Source organism: Aspergillus nidulans, chromosome VII, assembly GCF_000011425.1.
Source record: "Aspergillus nidulans FGSC A4 chromosome VII".
Lineage (NCBI taxonomy): Eukaryota > Fungi > Ascomycota > Eurotiomycetes > Eurotiales > Aspergillaceae > Aspergillus > Aspergillus nidulans.
In genome coordinates this window covers 4,445,279-4,465,314 of record NC_066263.1, presented here as the reverse complement: position 1 = coordinate 4,465,314, position 20,036 = coordinate 4,445,279, and the positions used below count along the sequence as shown (strand labels likewise).

Sequence of the window (20,036 nt, the reverse complement as noted above, 5' to 3'; positions counted from 1 at the left end):
ACTTATATATAAGCCACTACTACAAAAAGCTCCTAGATAATTAAAGTGCAAAGCCGTTGTATATTATATAGCTTCCTAGGTACTTTTCAGTCACTTGCCCATAATAGTTATCTCTAGAGTCACAACAAATCGTTTACATGCAAGCCCATCCAGGGGGTAGCTTATGTTAATTCTGACCAGAGTCAATTCCTTCTTGACAGTGTCAGTGCCAAGCAGTTTGGTCTTGGCCATATTACTCAGATTAACAGTGCCACCTCCAGGCTGACTACTAGCAAGCAAGAAAGCCTTGGTAGTGGACAAGCCATTTTGCTTAGTCTGCACGGCAGCCAGTGTAATGATTAAGCCGTCACTAATGGAGTAGCTGCTGGCCAGATGGAGGCCGTTGACGGCATTGCTGACCTGGTTGACCACCATGTAACCTGTGTAGTCAAAAATGTGGGTTGCTCCGAGTTTTCTTAACATAGTCTAAGCTTTTGTGTAATGCTGCTGAGGCAATCTCATAGCTCCCCTATAGAGCTCTCGGAAGAACGTTATGCAGACAGATGTTGGAGTGCCGGGGGCAGCAACTGGCGAGACACCTAGTCGGCTCGGTAGAGCAGATATTCTACAATGGAGATGCAGAGAGAAAGGTAAGTCAGGACAGAACAGAACAAATCGCTTCGAAAGCTAAGTTGCTATAAATCTATATACGCGATACCTCGCCACCGGGCTACTGCAGGTTGGGCAACGGCAGGGTAGTTACACTCGTTAGGTCGTTGATGCCTTTTGAGCCAGTTGCCCATATGGCTCAAGAGTTAATGCCTGACAGGTCAGGTTGTCAGGCAATAACCACCCATTGGATGAACAAGACTGATTCAACCCAAATAACCAAATATGAATGATTTTAGGCAATACTGTATACAATTCAGCGATACAATATGTTCAGTGTAGGTTTGTAATCTAAAATGAGGTTACCTGAACACTAGATCTCTTGGCAACCTTGCGAGTTGTCCTGCGGGGGCCGAAAATTTCCAAAGCGTCGACTAGAAAATATGACTGTCTAAGACTAATTTGGAAGTCATGACGCCTTTTTGGCTTAGCGGTATATTTTACCGATACAAAGCCAGTGGGTCATTCAAAGTTCCAACTCAACCCAATTTTTGCGGAATAGGTTTAGCAAATCTATGAATGCGTCATCAAAGTGAGCACAGCCTACGAGCCCGGGCTGGTCATTTCACCATACTTCGCCTAGAATTCCGCTTGCATACAGGTTGCAGAGCAATGTAGTAGCTGCGAATTTAGGTTCCCAACCCATCAACAGCCCAAATTGGACCTCGATCATTTGGGCATTCAGGACCCAAGAACACCAGAGGCAGAATATGCTGAAAATTAGATCCGGCGATGTTTCTGGAAATGTTACATATTCTCTACAATTTGATGTAAAGTTTTCAGTTGCCGTGTTTATAGCAATGTTACAGCCAGGTTGCTGCTATCATAACGTTGTAACAGGAATATACTTCATCAAACCTGATCCCATTGAATCGGCTCTTTTTGAAGCCCCGCTCATCTACCTTAACAGTGCCACTCTGATAGGGGCCTACGACAGATACTAAAGCCATCGCAGTGCCCTGTGAAACTTTATACTGAAGAACCAGGAGTATACAATCAAACTCGAAAGCAACAAGGACCAGCAACATATGCTCATACTTTTGGGTGCCAATCATTTAGATCAATTGTCTTTCCAAATATCTCTCGGACCTTCTTGGTAGATTAAGAGCGCACAACGTGTCATGACTTTGATTGAAAGTAGCCCTGCACAATTCACCCTTGTGGCGTGTTCACTAGTATGAGCCAACCCCTCATGGTCTACTGTTCCATATTAACTGCTCAATTTCTTGTAGGGCGTGGCATTTTTGGTGCTAATTGTGGTCTATAGCTACTTTTTCCACCCACTGGCTCGAGTTCCAGGACCTTGGACTGGAGCGGTTTTCCCGGTAAGGCTAACCTAGAAGTTGTTTGGTTCTACCAGATCTGAGATTTAACTTCTTATACCCATAGTTCTGGTCGATAAGCACCTTGTACCGCCGGAGATTGAACCCAGATCTTGCAGAACTACATAAAATCTACGGTCAGAGCCACTCTCCCAGCTCTCAAGCTTCGGCGGCCCGCTGATGGTCCAGAGGAATCCAGGCCCTGTTGTCCGAGTTGGCCCCAACCAACTGTCATTCGCAACTATCGAAGCTCAAAAGATGATCTACAATGCCAAACCAACCAATAATGGCTCCGATGAGCATTTTGGACGAGACGGGACCCTACAGGATGTGCTACTCTCAATGATACTAGGAGCACCTAATATAGGTTCTCTATCGAACCGAGCTGAGCATAAGAAGATGAGAAAGCGTTTACTGCCTGGATTTACATCAAACACGATCTTCGAACAGGAGCCCCTGCTGCGCCTGCACGTAGACCAACTCCTGCATAGACTTGCGCAAGATGCAGGTTTGATCAATTTGACTAGCCATTTTTCGAGATTCCTATGGGACCTTATTGGTGACTTCTCATTTGGAGAGCCTCTTGTTCCAGAGAAGCACGGTGAGCCCTTTTTGTTCATTTTATGCTTGTATTTATTGAATACTCTGCTAAGTAGAGCTTCGCACAGACAAGTTGAAGTCAATGGTTGAAATATACCAAGGATGCTTTCCCCTACTCGAAGCTATCAATCATGTCGTTCCAGAAATCAATGCCGTGATCAGGCTGGCTTTTCGGCTAGTACCCCCAGCTACTCTGCGTGCGGTCTTGCCCACTGCCACACTGAGAGGGTACGGTCATTCTGCTGTTGAATCTGACAACACATCGCTCCACTAGTAACATAACTTCAAAAGGCCAACATATCTGGAATATATGACCAATTCTTGCTATATAGGTGCCGCTAACCGAGGTTGTATCTTCTCTAGTTGCGTTGACCGACAGGACGGCCGATCAGACTTTCTCACGCATATTATGGGCGACAAAAGCCGCGACCCGACAGAACTAGAGTTAAGTTATGATGAGGTGCATAGTAACGCCACCGTTCTCATGTGAGTCGTGACTACCTGAGGCCGCCATGATAAGTGGATTATTGTAACTGAATTATATGTTTAGGATCGCCGGCTACAAGACGACTGAGACATCCCTTTCAGCCCTGTTCTACCGAATTTTGTCAACCCCAGGAGTACTCAAGAATCTTCAGAGTGAGCTTTTTAGCAACTTCCAGAGCATCGATGGAATCACGGGGAGAAAACTGCTGTCACTGCCATATTTGAATGGGTGTATCTACGAATCGCTCCGTTTGGCACCCCCGGTTGCGGGAAAGTTCGCGTCTCGTCGATCCCCGGGGGCGGTAATTCAAGGCTTCTACGTCCCTCCTGGGACGGAAGTATTTACAGAGACGTACACCATGCAGCGGAGCCCGCTTTACTGGTACGCCCCGGACGAGTACCATCCGGAACGCTGGCTTAAACAGAGTGAGGGTAGTCCCTATGCTCAAGATGTGCACGAGGCATTCAAGCCATTTAGCTCAGGTCCCCGAGCATGCCTTGGAAGAGAAATGGCCCTTCAGACCCTTCGACTGACCACAGCGTTGCTGGCATACCGCTTCGATATGGAGATGGTGAACGAAGATCAATTTGTATGGGAGCAGGATACCGAGTCCAGAATGGTGTACTCTCAGTATCAGATAAAAGCCGTTGTGCAGGAACATCTCACTTAGGACACCCAATCAAGGTTTTAGCAATTCAGAGTGGACGGACTTTTTTTTTTTTATTATGTCATGAGTCTTGACATTGTGTATATAATATACTAGCCAACCTTGAAGAGGATGGCTAAGAGTTAATCTTGATCAATATGTGACAGATAGCTTCAGGTTATCGATGGTGATACTCTATCGTACCTAATCGATCCTCCATCCTCAACACCTGTCACACAGATAGCCAGCGTAGCTTGAATCAATGCACTTCAACCTGCTGCTATCAACCAGGTAGCACAACTACAGGATAACTCTGCAAAACATGCCATGGTCTAGATTATTTATAGCTGGATTATTCTGAAGTGCAGCCACCCGCTCCTCCTCCGGTGGCAGATTATAGCAGCACTTATCTGTACCTTACACAGCCACCAGGATGATTCCAGGTCCGAGCAACAAATCAGCAAGCATGCCCTGGCCTTGTTGGCAAACAGCTGCTATGTAGCATACAAACTGCTAGGGAGAATAATAATGCAGCTCAAACTACTCTGTTAGCTTACCAATAATATTGAGTGTAGGATCTAAAAGTCGCATGCAACAGACAGTAGTTGCCAAAGCACGGTTTCTATTCTGTACCATATCTGTCAAAGGAGATCCGTTCTCATAACTTCGGGAAAGGGTTCCATCGTCATACAGGTCCGGGAAGTCAGAAAGGTTGATAAAGGGAGATGGAAGATATCTGCGCTTCTATCTTCTATTTCTTTCTCTAAGCTTGTGGTACTCGTTTATACAGGACAGCCAGTTGAAAATAATAAGCCTACACCCATTACACCTAATAGAAATTAGTAGAGGGGGCACTGCAGCAGGTGGCCCATCCTTATTGTCTAACATCCTGGCTTGGAAATCCTTAGTATAGTTTCTGATGTCTGGACAGACTTATTTGCGCAGGCCGGGCCCTATCGAATGCTTCGAACTGAGAAAGCGATGCCAACGCAACATCCGTCGCGGGTTTGACTGTCAGTACTGTCAGATTATCCTCGGTTGAATTCTCTGCATCCTCTAATAGCGAGCGCGAGATGTTGGTCTCTCTATATGTGACACCATAACGAAGTCGGGTCGCCACTGAGCAATTGTTCCTGCAGTCTGTGAATGAGCCTTAGGTGGGATCGGCCGAGCAATATGCCTATCGCACGACTTTGCGGCCGCAGTGGATCGTAATATTGAAGCCATGCAGAGTGTTATAGCATCCGTCAGGTTGAACTAGTATATATAGATGTCATGCGAAATAAGAAAGATATATCGCATTCTCCTTCCAAAAGTGCGTGAGGCAGGAAGCACTGGTTCAACCTCTTGAAAAAGAATCTCATCATATTTCCAACACTATCAGCCTCTGAGCAAGTCACCCGTCACATGTACTAAGGAGGTGTTGCACATAACTGCACCAATTAGAGGTTGAGGAAGTCGTATTTATAGAGGAATCTACAGAGCATCCAAGGAACTGGAGAAAGCCTCGGAGGCAAGGCGGGCCGCGGCCATATTCTGCGGAATGTGTGAAAAAGCCTGCAAATAAATGCAATTGAGCGGGGTGATCGAAATGCTAATGGCAGGGACACTGGTGATAAGCAGGAAACATAAGATAAATAATTGCTGAAGAGAACAGGGGCGCAGCCTGGCACGAGCAGCCCCTGTGAATGTGCACATTGCTAGGAAGCCTATGGGATGGAATAAGGCAATAGGCGCAAAATGCAACCGGATTAGGTCTAGACGATCCAAACATCCTCTGACTGGCACGACTGGTGGACGAGCACCCATTCATGTTCGACGGAGAGACCTGTTAATTGGACAGTAGTCACAACATTGCTGTCAGATTTGACTGCCCGAGTCATCGAGGAACGAGATAAGAACGCCCTTCCATTGATGGGCACCTGCAAGGCGTGGACCGGGCACATCACGCCCGCTCAATTGGTCAGAGTCGGACGAACCTCATCCGATGAGGAGAGCGAGATTGTAAGGCTTCAAGATCATCTTCCGACTTTGGGGCAGATTTTCGGGGCTGGCTCTGCTGACACACCATTTGGGCCGTAGCGCACCGTACAGGGTGGCGGGCTCGCCAATGAAATTATACTGTGAGCAGCATGCTTGTAACATACTTGCAGGCTTACTCTGCAGAGATCTAGTTGATTGGCATAAGCGGTCCACAGAGAAAGTATAGCCGACAGGCGTGAAAGTTTCCAAACTCCGACAAGGTTTCAAGTCCGTGGCACTGTCTGTTTTCTATTTTTCTTTCCCTCATGCTGAAATGAGTAGCTCCTGATGTTTCTTCTGTCTCTCCTCTTGCCTATTCTACCCTTTCTACTATCCTTGCTTTCTACCTTTCGCCCCCACTGCTTACCCAACATGCCAAATTCTTGTGACGTAGGAATTGGCCGTTCCCGCGAGATAGACAAGTCTATGGACATCAACAATCTTATCGTCAGAATATCGCAACTGGCAGATAGCTTGGGCAATGACTATACGCTCACTCCGCACCAGGAAAAGCATCTTCGGGCTGCATGCGCAAAATTGTCCTCTCGAATGAAAGAAAGGACTCTGGAACTGGAGGTGAGAAAGTACTTACTCGAGTGCAGCCAGATCAAGAATGACCGGTGCATCTAGTTTCCTGACGGCCCTGCCGTCAAGATTGCTGTCGATATGGGATTATTTGACTTTGTTTGCGGCAGTGAGAAGGACGAGTTTACGGCCGCTGAGATAGCAGAGCACACTGGAGCTGACCCTGTTCTTGTGGGTATGAATTTGTTTTTTTCTTCCAGTACAAATAGTGGCTGATAGTCTGCTACAGAACGCCTAATGCGCCCTTTGATCCTGGCTCGTCTCTTCAGCCCTACCTCAAACAATACTTACAAGGCGCACCAAAGTGCCCACGACCTAGCGCCCGGTGCATATGTGAGGGACATGCTCATTTTCACTCAGTACGTTGCAGCTTGACGTTGCGTATATCTAAACGACTGACACGGGTCTCCTATCCAGGGAAGTCGCCGGCCCTATTTTGCTCAAGCTTCCTGAATTTCTCGAGAAACAAAAATACAAAAACCCCGGCCGTCCGGATGCCTCCGCCTTCCAATACGCGCATCAGACAGAAGACACTTTCTACCGTTGGCTCCAGCAGCGTCCGACCCTCTATTCGGCATTCTGTGGGATGATGAAATGTACGGGAGAGTTTCAAGCAAGATGGCCGGACCTTTTCCCAGTCCGTGAGCGATTTGAACCCTTCCGAGGATGCAACGCCGAGCGCCCCTTGCGCGTGGTGGATGTTGCCGGTGGAACAGGATATACTCTGCAGCGCCTTCTAAATAAGATTCCTGATCTCCAAGCCGAGCTGACTCTTCAAGATCTACCTGAGGTATTGGAGAACGGACCCGTTCAGGCGGATGTACGTATTCGCAGGATGCCGCACAACTTCTTCGAGCCCCAGCCGGTGATTGGGGCCGATGTATACGTCTTAACAAGAGTGCTCCATAACTGGCCCGACATTGAATGTCGAGAGATTCTCGGACACACTGTGGCTGCGATGAATCATGATTCGATTCTGCTTATCGGGGACAAGGTGTTCCCCACTGGTGCGGCGGAGCTAACGCCTACGGACATAATGGCGGACATGAGCATGATGATGCTTTTCGGAGGCATGGAACGCACCATAGCCCAGTTGCGAGAGTTGTTGTCGTCGGTTGGACTGGATATTGTGAGGACTTGGCGGTCAAATGGGCCTGTGGATGACCACGAGGGGTTACTGGAGGCCAGGCTCACAGATCAGCCGAAGCTATGATATTGTAAAAAATATAGATATTAACAGGATTTCTAGGCTAGTTTGATACCCTTTGCTCTTTGTGCCGCATTTTGACCGGCGAGCTTTCCAAACACTGCACCCTTGGTTAGGCCCGAACCCCCGGGGTAATTGAAAGCGAAGAACCCTCCAGCTATCTCTCCAACTGCCCAAAGCCCAGGCATAACTAAGCCCTCCTCATTGAGAACACGAGCCCCGTTATCGACCCTTAGTCCTCCATACGTGAACGTGATGCCGCAGGTGACGCCGTATGCCACGAACGGTGGCTTATCGATCGGCAACGCCCAGTTACTCTTCGGGATATCCAGCGCCGTTCCTGTAGACACGCCGTCACAGGTAAACGCATGGAAGCGCTCAGTTGCATCTTTGGGGGTAGCCTGATTGTATTCCTTGATTATTGCAGTGAACACATTTGCGTCAATCCCAAGCTTTGTCGCAAGCTCCTCCAGAGTATCAGCTTCCACGGGCGATGCAACAGAGTATCGGGGCTCAAGCAGATGAAGCGTCTTTTGGTCAAAGACCTGGAATGCAGTGGCATGTGGCTGCTTTACAATAGCTGCGCCAGTCTTCGCATACGTGAGACTAAAGACGTTCTCCCCCTCGTCCATAAACCTTCGCCCCTCCGCGTTCACCATGACGGAATACGGGAAGCTGTACCGGCTCATTCTGTCCGCGTCGTTAGGGTTAAGGATTTTCGGCGCGTTCAGATCGTGAGGCGTCGCATGGCATCCTCCAAAGTTCCCAATGGCCGCGGCACCGACGGCCATAGCCTGCTCCATCATCGTCCCCGTGTTGAACCGACTGCCGCGAAGCGCGACAAGATCCCAGCCCTCGCCGAGGAACTGCCTTCGCAATCTGGGCGACGCCTCGAAGCCCCCGCAGGCGAGAATGACCTGTCCATAGACATGCAGCGTGGTATCTCGCCGGCGAACAGTGACGCCGCGGACCGTATCGCCGTCGGCAATCAGCCCGGATACTGGCGATTCATGAAAGGAATCGATACCCGGCCTCTGCCGTACAGCATCCCACAGGGCCTTCATGAGGCCATTCCCTTCCCCTACCGCCATGACCGTATCCCAAGGCGGCATGTCCACGACCCCCTGCGCGCGGATGATCTTTTCGCGGTCAAAGAATTTTCCCAGTGGCAGCTGCCATTTCACACCGAGCTCGTCTTTCATCCACTTGAGTGTTTTAAATGCATGCTGCAGCATGACAGACACCTGCGCACGATCGCAGTGTCCTTTGCTCGTTCGCTCAATATCCCCGCGGTACTGCTCCGGCGTGTACGACGCCATGCGGCAGTGCGCGACATCATCGAGCACACTGCCATCGAGCAATGTCTGCACCTCGGATAGTCCACCATGCGGAATACGGAAGATCCCCGATGAGAATCGGCTGTTTCCGCCATGCTCGGTCTCCGGTGCTGCTTCGAATACTGCGACGCGGGCGCCCGCCTGGTAGGCTGAGAGGGCGGAGACCAATGCTGCGTTGCCCCCGCCCACAACGATGACGTCGTAGGCTCCTACGCTACCAGTAGACATTCTGATGGCTGAAGTGGACTGCGGTGATGCAGTGCAGGGTCTTTTGCGAGAACGTGGACAGGATACACTTGTTTGGCAGGAGCACAGCACTTGGAGCACAGCACTTGCTTGGGTTTACAGGCTACAGGTGCACCAGCCAAGGGCGCATTATATGCCTCCAGGGGTCGTGCACGGGCTGAGCTAGATCCTCACAATATAACTGCCTTACTAGATAATAAACATACGATAGCGCGAGCAAAAAACTTTATGGCATCAACTATGCATCTGCCAATAAGCGCAAGTTCACTTTGTGGCTAGCTGTGAAACACGGCCCTAGTCAGCACGCATCGAGCTGGCAATCAATAATCTTGTTTTGATCTAACACCGCTTTGCATTGCGTTGCATCTACACGGCCAATCAGATCTACTGAGGGTACTAGACTCCTGTAGACATCCATTTCTCAGTGATATTCTTGGACCTGAGGAATCCGGAACGGCAAGTGGCGATTGCAGATCACTCTTGATTGGCTCGACCTGCTTACGCAGTATCAAGACGTCCGTATATGGGTATCTGTAGGGAGTATCGGTGGTGTAGTATCAGGCTGGGATCATGTGTAACAGCCCGGAGTGAGCGCGATGATGGATTTCAAAGTCTATTTATGCTGCTTGACTGACTGGTGAAAATTTATAATGCAACGCAAAGCCCAAAACTCTGTACAACTCGGCACTGGCAAGGTAGGCCTTGCGGCCTTTTTATATGATACTCTCGTCCCAGCGTATAAATAGCAGTCTGCGCAAGCTCCAGACAAGGCCGAGAACCCCGCCGGCTTTTTGGTAGCCCCGATATAGAACTCGAGGCTAGGATAAAGGAAATATAACCATGAAGTGATAGACCTTGATTGGGTCTTTGTTGTGGAGGAGTGGAGAGACCTGTCAAGTGGTAGCTAAGGTGTGATGTAGTTGGCCAGTTCCAGCTTGTGAACAGGCTGATCCAAGACTCCCAGGCCTTGCCTTTCCGAAAATCGCTATCTGGCGATATATTTACATATCGAAGGTGGATAAATGGACAAGGGGTTTTCTCCCAGCGAAGTGCAGCCCTGCTGGTTTTATGCACCGGATGGCAACAGCCGAACGAAGTAGCAATACTACTACTACTACTACTACTACTACTACTATTATTATTATTATTATTCAGCGCCATTACGCACTCAAAGGCCATCAAACTTTGTACTACTTGCCGTAGACGAACCACTGCTCTACCACTTCCACCATCCATCATCGTGCCGTCGACACGTCGAATCACTATGGATCACCAGGCTCTTTGCAGCAAATTTATTATCAATGGCAACGTAAGCGATGCGCCGCGCGCCCTATCTCACAATCTCACCGGAAGAGCCATTTCGATGAGAATTTACGGAGCTAGGAGATCTGCCTTACGTAGATACCAATTTACATGCAGTGTAATGGGCTAGGATGTACTTCTGCAGTCATCATTAATCCCAATTTTGGTCACTTCGCACTGTACCAGGCACTTGCATATCTGACATCGCTATTTGAGCCTGTTGGAGATTTCCCTGCCCCGGTCTCGATTGAACCGTACCTGGACCTGTCACCTAGCGCTTAGTACATGACTATATCCCGATCCCGGGTTATCTGGGCCCAGGTTAAGTATTCGATTTACAGCTTAGAGAAGAAATAAAGCGAAAGTCCTTGCAGTTTGCGGACCTAGCTTCGAGACCGATGACGTTCCTCTCGCTGTAGCTCGATATACATAGTAACACTAGATGGATAACTGGGCATGCCCGGTAGATATATCAATCAGCGCTGTAACGGGCGTAGGCAGTATTATTCTCAACTGGCTGTCCTGTATAAACGAGTATCACAAGCTTAGAGAAAGAAACAAAAGATAGAAGCGCAGATATCTCTCCTTCCTTTATCAACCTTTCTGACTTCCCGGACCTGTATGGCGGCGGATCCCTTTTCCAAGGTTATGAGAACGGATCTCTTTTCCTAAGCTTCGAGGCCGCAATTTCCGAAGCTGTACACTGATGTTGCAGAAACCTTATTTAGAACCAGGTTGAGGGCATGGCCGACAACCAAGATCCAGGCCATAGCCTGTGGCAAGCGCCTCGTGTTGATTACACGCTTCAGGTGCAGAAAGCCTAATGATATGAGATTTGCCAACATTTACAATCTCAGACCAGATGGAACGCGATTTATTTGGTCGTTAGTTAGTTCCTCGTGCCAGCCAATCCTCTTTTTACCATTTTCCAAAGCATATCCAAGCCCTCTGCATCCCGCTCTCGGCCCGCTCAAGCATCATCACCATAATATTCGTGATCAAGCCGCCTTACTTCGTGGAGCCTATTGCGAAGGCATAAGCACAAGCACATCAGATCACTGTATGATCTACACAGAGCCATATCGGACTCAATGGGGCGTTTAGTATGGCTGGGTCCTCAAGTATGCATCTGGGATTTCTCATCCGCGACAGTGTCTCGGCTATCCAGTTCCAGCTCCTCCACGATCAGCCGCAACCCTAGCAGCATCGTAAACGTAACCTGCATATCTCGGTCAATACAGAGCACAACTCTCTCAGAAAAAGCAAAACAAATGGAAGCTGAAAATAGATCAAACTCCGGAAAAGAAAAAATAGTCTACTCACCCCGCCCAGATTGAGCTTATACGTCGGGTCAACAACCCACTTAAGCTGTCTCACCATCTCAAACATCAACAGCTTGACTTCGGTAAGCACCAGACTCTGTCCAAGGCACTTCCTTGCATGCAGCGAGAACGGGATATAGTTCCCCTTCGTACTCTGCAGCCTAAAGCTGGCTTGGATATCCTTTACAGTGTCACCCCAGCGCTCAGGCCTAACTTCCAATGCGTCGGGACCCCATATGGCCGGGTTAGTGTGTACACCGTAGGCGTTCCAACCTAGCCAGGTGCCTGGGTGAATGGTGACCTTCCCACCGAGCGCTGTGGGCCGGGATACAGTGTGGTTGAGCACTTCGGTTACTGGGGGGTACAGTCGAAGGACTTCGTAGAGGAGGGAAGTCAGGTAGGGGAGTTGATGGATAGTCTTGCCCGTCGATTGGAGGACTTCGGTGCGGAGGCGGTCTTGGAGGACCTAGAAAATGGGATGAATAATAGTATCAGCCGCACGAAACAGCAGGGAAGGCGCAGGGAGGACGATGCGTACTGTATTATTTCCCAGCACATACATAGTCAGTCCCATGAAGATAGCAGTAGTATCATGCCCGAACATGAACGACATGCGCAGATTGTATCTGTACAGCTCGGGGGTCAATTGACCGTTATCCAGGGCCCGCTTGAGCATATGCGAAACTACTTTCGGTTGCTTCTCTGCATCCGCATTTAAAGTTGACTCAACAATCTCATTAAGTAGGCTGTCAAACTTGGCGATGTTATCGAGCGTCGCCTTACGCGAGAGAAAATATCGACCGGGAATATCCAGAGTCGGAAAATAAAACGCCCACCGGCTGAAGATCGTGGGTATAATCTGCCCCAACAGAGGCGCATACGGTACACGGGGTTCGTCCAGCGCCTGCAGCCAAGATGAGTCAGTCAATTTGTACGTCAGACTCAGACGATAGCTTGCTTGCTTCAACGAGAAATGGACACCCGCGGCTGACCTCAAATCGAAATGGCGGACAGATGTCAACTATACCTGCAAGTCAAAATTAAATAGACAAAGTCCCATAACATCCTGCGCGTACTTCTCCATCCATTGCGTAGCAGGGACGCCTTTCCCCTTCCCAACCTCGCTCTGAGCCTGCAATAACCGCTCAGGAACTTTCTTCGCCTTGGCATGGATGGCCTGCGCGTCAAAACTCTTGAGAAACCCCGGCTTCATCACTTTCGTAAGCGTAGCCCAAGTCGGTTTGCTTGAGTTGATGATATTCTCGCCTGCGAAAATCCCCATTAGACTTCCTTTTCCACGAACGTTCACGCCCACTTTCGGGTATGTGTCTTCGTTGCGGAAGATTTCGACGAGGTACTCTGGTTTCGTGACTAAAATGCACCAGGCGCCTGTGAACCAGACCACAACTGCACCGTGCTCTTCCATTATCTTGCGGTAGAAGGCGTCATAAAGTTCTATTACCGAGAGGTCGTGGTACCACGCGTAGAAATTCACCCAGATGGGGATCCGCGGGATGTTAGACGGGATTGTGCTGGGGACCCGGAAATATCGCCAGAGCAAGGCTGTAACAGTTATGAAAAAGGTGCACGTGTACAGAAGCGTTGGATGCATGATGGGCTTGTTGGGCTCCGGCAGTCTGAGTTTGGCCTAATGTCGCGAACTCAACAGTTGATCCTTGCGAGTAAAGCGAGGAAGCACAGGTTTTCGTTTTAGATAGTGGATGTTGTAGCGAGCTTGGAGAGCTTTCCGAATATGATGGAATATCGTCGTTTGTAGGATAGCTCTCTACGTAATATATAAAGGACCCATGTAGTGAGAGAGGCGGGAGGGAGATAGGGAACTACACGAGCGATCTTGTCTTATTGGTCGCGCAGTCGTGGTATCAGGAGCATGTGAGAGATATCATGCAGCAACCTGTAAGAAAATGCTCAACTGGTTTCAGCAATACAGCAGGTCTACGCGCGCGCACGAAAATCGAGTCAAGGTCATCTTGGACTTTCGGTTTAGGCCAAAAAAATAGGATCTGACATGGTAATGGCAAGTCACCCCACTCTGTATGATGCTGGTTAGGCCTTGCTTTATTTTTCGGCCATTGCGTTTAAGATGACCCGTGTTCTGCGCTATATCTTGCATCCCGTATTGGCTGGATGGCTGACTGGACATCTGCAGCCACGAATGGCGAACTTGATACAAGGCATCAAGTCGCATCGACGCTTGGATCTGAAGTGTGGTATAATATGGCAACAGGTCGGGCAATTGCAGGTTTGCCCATGCTTAGAAGCTAACTTTCATGTAAACTTCACATGGGATAGAATCACAACTTCCTAGAACTACAGGGTACAGGGCTCAAATATCATTAATGTAACCTGTAAGCGAATGGGCCATGCAAGCGAGCGGCCCATGTTTCAATGAGCAAGGTTTGATCAAATGTATGAAGTATCATTGATTATTGTGTTCTCTAAGCTGTCGCTAGTGATATCATTTATTATCCTAACCCAGCCGACCGCCTGAATCACGGGCATTGTCCGGGCATGGCCAGGCGTCGTCTTTGGGATAGGGCAACAGACCATGTCTGCATTCCATATAAAATGACACCTTTTCTGCTCTTTTGTCTCAACAACAAGTTGATTTAGAGCTGTATAAGTTTACATCAAGTCTATTCAGATAGCCTCTATTTAGATACTAGAGGTTTTATCGCGCTATGATAGGTATTCCTCTGAGTAATATAAAATACGGCTGTATTTCTGGTATATAAAAGTATTATTCTATTTCGAGAGAAAACAGATGGTATTGAACCTGAAAAAGAAAAGTATCATAGCAATAATATATTTTACCACAATTTGATAATGGTACTTACAACCTATTTATTGTTGAGATAATAGAGTAGAAATAGGGGTGCACTCGGTGCGGGTTGGGTACAACCCGCAGGGTTAGAAATCTGCCCGCGCGGTTTTGCGGGTTCTAGATAACTACTAGATCTGCGGGCCACCGCGCTGGTTAAAAAAGACACAAAAGTACATAATTTTCATAATTTTAACAATATTATACATATTTATGACATTTATGCATTTTTGTGAATATTTAAGAATTTTATGTATTTTTATGTATTTTTCTACTCGCGCGGTGGCACGCAAACCCGCACGCGTTCCCCTATTAGAACCCGCAACCCGCGCGGACTGCCAATTTTGCAACCCTCACTGCACCGCTGCGGGTTGCGGTGCGGGTTGACAACCCTAAGTAGGAAAAGGCGCCATTTTATATGGAATACGAAGGTGGTCCGCTCGCTTGCATGGCCCAGTCGCTTACGCGATACGTTAACACTTGATCTGACTATCTGACTGGGATCAGAGGAAATAACTGGGCTTGCATGCAGAGTACGTCACATCGAGCTTCTCGTTAGGTGTATATTCAACCACGTCCGAGCAAAGCCGGGTAGGATTGTAGGCTTACATTCTCCCCCCTGGCTGTCTTATGACATTGCGTAGAATGAGTAAGCCCACAGCGTTCAAGACAAGAAGCGTACGAGGTCCAATCGGGATTCTTCGCATCCGTATAGAATATCCTGCTATGCTTAAACAATTATATCGACTCGATAGATCTATGATTAGTGCATCGCGTCAAGATTTGAAATATGTAAGCTGAGTCTCTCATGCAAACCGCGTTACACCAGTTCTACTTTCTTGCTTTGACAAGCCCGGTATGAGTTGGGGCCATTGAGCGCTCGGGCCTGGCATATCGAAACAGAACATGCATAGTCTCAATGCCAGAGCACTGTATGTGTAGAGCATCTTCGCTGGCCAGAGTCTGGAGCCGTGTACGGATTTACACATCCAACAGTCGATCGAATATAGGAATGATTGCGCACTCGCATAACGGACCTTGGATGTGCATACAACACGACAATAGTCCGTCGATAGTTCATTTTCTACACAGCTGCAAATCTATTGCGGGGAGTTTCATCTCGCCCGACGCTGTGCAAGGGATCCTATGGTTCATCGCTATACCAGGCTTCGCAATACCATGCCCTCCATCTACCATAACAGACGTAATATGTGGCTTCAGTCGTCCGCAGCTGAAGGCCTTAATTCGGTAGCTTCGATCAGCAAAGATGTCACGCGTAGAGCTGGGGTAGGTTGCTCGTCCAACAGAAAACCTTGGCGCCAGTACGTGCCGCTGATCATGGCGTAAAGACGGCAGCATCATGGGCTGAGTGGCGTGGTAGACACCTGGATGCCTCTCCGCATCCGCGTCGGTTTACCCAGCGGATAAACTTTACGTCTGAGTGAGAAACCTTGCATTGATCCGGTTTTTATGGAGCTCGCTGTTATGACGCCTGTATAAATCTCGATATCGACGGGTCCGAAATGTTGTGTTGCGAAACCCATCGCCAATACCAAACAATTTCTCTCTTTGACTTTGAACGCTTGGATTCCTATTCTTCCATTATGTCTTCTGATTTCAAGGTGCACGCCAATGACAATGCCCCCATTGCTGAGCAGCAAGACGTGACAAATGCAGTCAGGTTCGGTTCCAATAACGGATGTTTGAAGCTCATTAACGCATGAAGAATATCCGATGATCCAATCTACCGTAGTCCCGATACTGAGAATGTCGATAAGTTCAAGAACGAGGTCGAAGGCTCCGAGAGTGAGGATCCTCTTCAGCACACGGCGTGAAAATCCTAACATATTTCTAGAAAGCACAGACGGACCCTGCATGGAGACAGCCGTCAAGATCATGCAAATCCTGCAGAGTTACAGCGTCAACTGCAAGGACAACGGTACACTCTGGGAAGACCTCGAGACGTTTCTACCGACTATCACGGCCTGCATAGAGAAGGATGAGCCCGTGCGCATGGCCCTACCAGCGTTTCCCTTCAAGTCGCCAAACAGCCAGCAAAAGTCCATGGGCATTCTTCCTGATTTGGGCGAGGAGCTGGCGTTAAACCATCTGAACGGTCTCTGCCTGAATATTGCCCAGGTGTATGAGCACGGTGCTGAGGTGCATATTATTTCAGATGGGCTTGTTTATAATGGTACGCTTTGCACCTTTACCTAGATTCTGGCCAGCAAAGGCTAAATATGTCTAGACCTCCTTGGCGTCCCGGACGAAGTGGTCTGGGAATATGGCGAAGCCCTCCGCCAAATCGCTGTCGACCATAAACTGCAACATCTCCGCTTCATCCGGGTCGTTGATATCCTGGAGCACGACCAATGCCCGACAGACGACCCGAAGTCGGCCAAGGAGTTTTACCTAACTCACGCCCCGTGCTTCAGGCGAGAGCTCATCCTGCGCTTCGGGGATCCCACCTTCGACCCCCGTGCCGCCATCAAATCAGACATGGACGTCTGTTCGACCTATCGCGGCTACATACGGTTCTTATCCAAGGACCTTGCCCATCGGTTTACGTCGCATAGCAAGAGTGCGAAAGAGGCGGCCATTACCCCCATTGCGCGCGCCATGATCTCTCGTGGCCAGGTGTTTGCTTCAGCCATTCGGAATCAGCGGGGGAGCTATGTGCGGCTCTCTATCCACCCATCAAAGAACTCCCGGAAGCTCTCTGTTCCTCTGATACCCAATGGGCAAACTGCCGGTATCGGCCACACCCCTTGGCATTCAAGCATTGCTGTCGGCGCGGATGGTTCATATTGCGCTACGCATGCCGACCAGGTTCGCAACACTCATGACCTCATCTTCAAGGATGGGCGTCCATACTGCTTCCGCGAACGCTCAGAGCTATTTGATTGGGGTTCCGATGGCCTTGAAGTTACATTCGAGCACCTGTATCCGTGCGGCCTTATTATTCGTCCTGTAGTCACTGACGATCAAGACCCGCCTTCAATCCGCCTCATCCCAATGCGCAAGGTCCGTAAGCTCTCCGCCAACCTGTCACCCGTCATTCTCCGAGGTTTTGGTGACACCCACATGGAGGAAGTATTCATCGAAACAGCCACCAAACTAGGCCGCATCACCACCTGGAGCGAAAACATCATCGTTAAAGTCCGCGACTCCGGAAGGCAGGACAAGCAAAACAACAATGTTAAGTCCAACGAGGCCATGCCCATGCATTTCGACGGAATGTTCCGTTTCAAGCACGAGATTGACCCTGTTACAGGCGAAGAAGTCCGAGTGCAGGATATCCCTCGATATCAGTTCTTCACGTGCCAAGCTGCGGCGGCCGAAGACGATGGGTTCACGCTCTTCGCTAGCTCGCGCCTCTTCATGCGGTATCTTCCTGAGCCCTGGACCGTTGAGCGACTGGAGAAAATAACCTGGAGCATGGAGAATGACGGCTTCTGGGACGCGAAGGTGTATAATCTTCCGCTTGTCATTAAGCATCCTGATACTGGCCTCCCGTCACTGCGATGGCACCAGCCTTGGGGATCGAAGGATACCAAGTTCAGTACCTGCGACGTCACCATTGATAACGATGATGTGAGACTCGTCGCCCTGGTTGATAAGCTGACGTACGATTATCGCGTCTGCAAGCGCTTTTCGTGGCAAGTTGGCGACGCGCTTGTTAGTGATAACATCTCCATGCTGCATACAAGGACTGCGTTTGAGAGTGGTTGCAATCGAGAGCTTTGGCGGATTCATTGCGACTAGTTTTATAAATTAGCCCTTCATGTGCGGATTGGACGTGATGCGTGTTGGGTGGGCTATAAAACAATATGTGAGATATACATGGCTGCTTTTTCTTCAACAGAGAGGCGAATTGAAGCAAGACAGTGGACAACTGGATGAGACTTATTCTTTTTGTTGTTTACAGTTCCTTCCGCACCGTCGGGTTATTTGCTAATTTCTCTTGATTAAGTCTGTGGTGCGCGGATTTGACCCTTCGTCCGGCACATTCCGCGGCTCGTAGAGTTCCCTGTCAAGACCGCCGTAGCCGCCGTCTCAAATTCCTCGTATGCGTATGCTTGAGAGTCGTGAGTGAAGAGCCGGTCGGGTTGCGGCTGGGCTAGAACCTGCTTGTTCCTTGCCACTCCCTCCCAGTCCGTTCTCAGCCACACGTTGCGCGTATTAATGCCCATCATCTGGCCGATCTTGCAAAGCTCGTATCTCATTTTCTCCATCGTACGGAGGGCGAGCGGCGCCTGCTCCTTCTTCGCTAGCTTTAGCGTGATAGCGATGGTGACCGCGTCCGCGATGGCCTGAGTCGCACCCTGTGCCGAGGTCAGTACGTAAGAATGCACAGCATCACCTATCAAGATTATCCGGGGCCTAGGGGAGACACAGGTTGGCAGAGAGTCCCGGTAAATAAGCTTGTGATCGAACATGATTTGGTGTGAATGCATTTTGGACAGCAGCCAGGGTTACCTTTGTACTGAATAGGTGTAGATTTTGCCGCTGAGAGACTGGAAATCAGAACTGGCTACGCCCCACCTTATCTGGAGAGTAGTCGTCAGAACAGAACCCGGTTACAATATCAATGTAGGTCTTACCAGCAATATCGAGCAGCGAGTCGAACTCGGTGATGATGGCAGGAATGGCCACGGAGATTATGGAACCGTCAAGCATGAGTAGAAAGTAGACGAGAGTGGTCGGGAGGATGATTATCGCGGCGGTGATACTTTTGACATATTCGTGGACAAACTCATTAGCCACTCTGTCATCGTACTGATCTCCTTGCCTCATCCTCGCTGGTTGGCGATGAAGCCACCAGCTCAGATTCATTCTCAGGGCGACCCTCCGTGTCATTCTGCTTCTCGACCATGCTATCAATGGCCGAGGTGGGTGAACTGCTTGCGGTAACGGTCATTCTGAAGGAAAGAAGAGTTAAGCACATCATAAGGGGAGCGATTGGGCCTGGATGTCAACGGCTGGGGCAAGCAACATAGGATCTGTATGATATAAGGAGTTATAAAAATAGGTTTCTGTTTCAATATGGGATGCTGCATATTGGACACACTAGTTCTCTAACCCCAGATTGAACTCCGGATTGAACTCCGGATAGAGAATCAGTTCAACGAGAACTGTCGTGGCTACGCCAGGGGAAGGCAATGGAATCTGTAGGAATCTGACCCACCGGTGCCGAATTGGAGTCCGCTCCATCCGTACGTCCTCGCAAACGCCACAGGGTCAAATGAACATGTTATTGGAGGACGTAAGTTTGGAAAGGCAATATATATAGGTTTACATTCACCTAGGTTCACGGGCCAGGAATACTAGGGTTTATGAAGACTTAAAGGATGACTAGGAGGATATCTAAAGAAGAGAGATATTATATACGATGTCAATATGGTTGCGGATAGGTCGATGGTGACTGTGAATATAACGTATGAGCACTAGTCAATTGTTAGAATCCACG

At 49.0% G+C, this 20,036-nt stretch overlaps 7 protein-coding genes across 7 annotated transcripts, besides 4 other annotated features; 4 read left to right on the top strand and 3 right to left on the bottom strand.

Moving 5' to 3' along the window:
* Positions 1-20,036: part of a sequence feature (contig 1.43 127..338545(1)) that runs on past both edges of the window.
* ANIA_02610 (protein CYP566C1) lies at positions 1,770-3,727 on the top strand (the record flags this gene model as incomplete). Its single annotated transcript, XM_655122.2, has 7 exons — positions 1,770-1,823; positions 1,881-1,973; positions 2,038-2,107; positions 2,170-2,571; positions 2,627-2,798; positions 2,934-3,056; positions 3,121-3,727. 7 exons carry the CDS (start codon positions 1,770-1,772, stop codon positions 3,725-3,727), a joined length of 1,521 nt encoding a protein of 506 aa, XP_660214.2.
* ANIA_02609 (uncharacterized protein) lies at positions 6,098-7,523 on the top strand (the record flags this gene model as incomplete). Its single annotated transcript, XM_655121.1, has 4 exons — positions 6,098-6,301; positions 6,356-6,485; positions 6,540-6,669; positions 6,728-7,523. 4 exons carry the CDS (start codon positions 6,098-6,100, stop codon positions 7,521-7,523), a joined length of 1,260 nt encoding a protein of 419 aa, XP_660213.1.
* ANIA_02608 (uncharacterized protein) lies at positions 7,556-9,082 on the bottom strand (the record flags this gene model as incomplete). Its single annotated transcript, XM_655120.1, has 1 exon — positions 7,556-9,082. The coding sequence occupies one exon, from the start codon at positions 9,080-9,082 to the stop codon at positions 7,556-7,558; it is 1,527 nt and encodes a 508-aa protein (XP_660212.1).
* ANIA_11352 (uncharacterized protein) lies at positions 10,365-10,684 on the top strand (the record flags this gene model as incomplete). Its single annotated transcript, XM_050613098.1, has 2 exons — positions 10,365-10,409; positions 10,520-10,684. The coding sequence occupies 2 exons, from the start codon at positions 10,365-10,367 to the stop codon at positions 10,682-10,684; spliced, it is 210 nt and encodes a 69-aa protein (XP_050468939.1).
* Positions 11,520-13,336, bottom strand: ANIA_02607 (putative cytochrome P450; the record flags this gene model as incomplete). Its single annotated transcript, XM_655119.1, has 4 exons — positions 11,520-11,621; positions 11,726-12,190; positions 12,263-12,628; positions 12,752-13,336. The coding sequence occupies 4 exons, from the start codon at positions 13,334-13,336 to the stop codon at positions 11,520-11,522; spliced, it is 1,518 nt and encodes a 505-aa protein (XP_660211.1).
* Positions 14,486-14,521: a sequence feature (Short protein (ANIA_11351, CBF87188.1) was converted to a misc_feature.).
* Positions 14,583-14,585: a sequence feature (Short protein (ANIA_11351, CBF87188.1) was converted to a misc_feature.).
* Positions 14,774-14,794: a sequence feature (Short protein (ANIA_11351, CBF87188.1) was converted to a misc_feature.).
* On the top strand, positions 16,171-18,331 carry xanB (isocyanide synthase xanB; the record flags this gene model as incomplete). Its single annotated transcript, XM_655118.1, has 4 exons — positions 16,171-16,247; positions 16,320-16,372; positions 16,422-16,760; positions 16,815-18,331. The coding sequence occupies 4 exons, from the start codon at positions 16,171-16,173 to the stop codon at positions 18,329-18,331; spliced, it is 1,986 nt and encodes a 661-aa protein (XP_660210.1).
* On the bottom strand, positions 18,535-19,426 carry ANIA_02605 (uncharacterized protein; the record flags this gene model as incomplete). Its single annotated transcript, XM_655117.1, has 2 exons — positions 18,535-18,891; positions 19,112-19,426. 2 exons carry the CDS (start codon positions 19,424-19,426, stop codon positions 18,535-18,537), a joined length of 672 nt encoding a protein of 223 aa, XP_660209.1.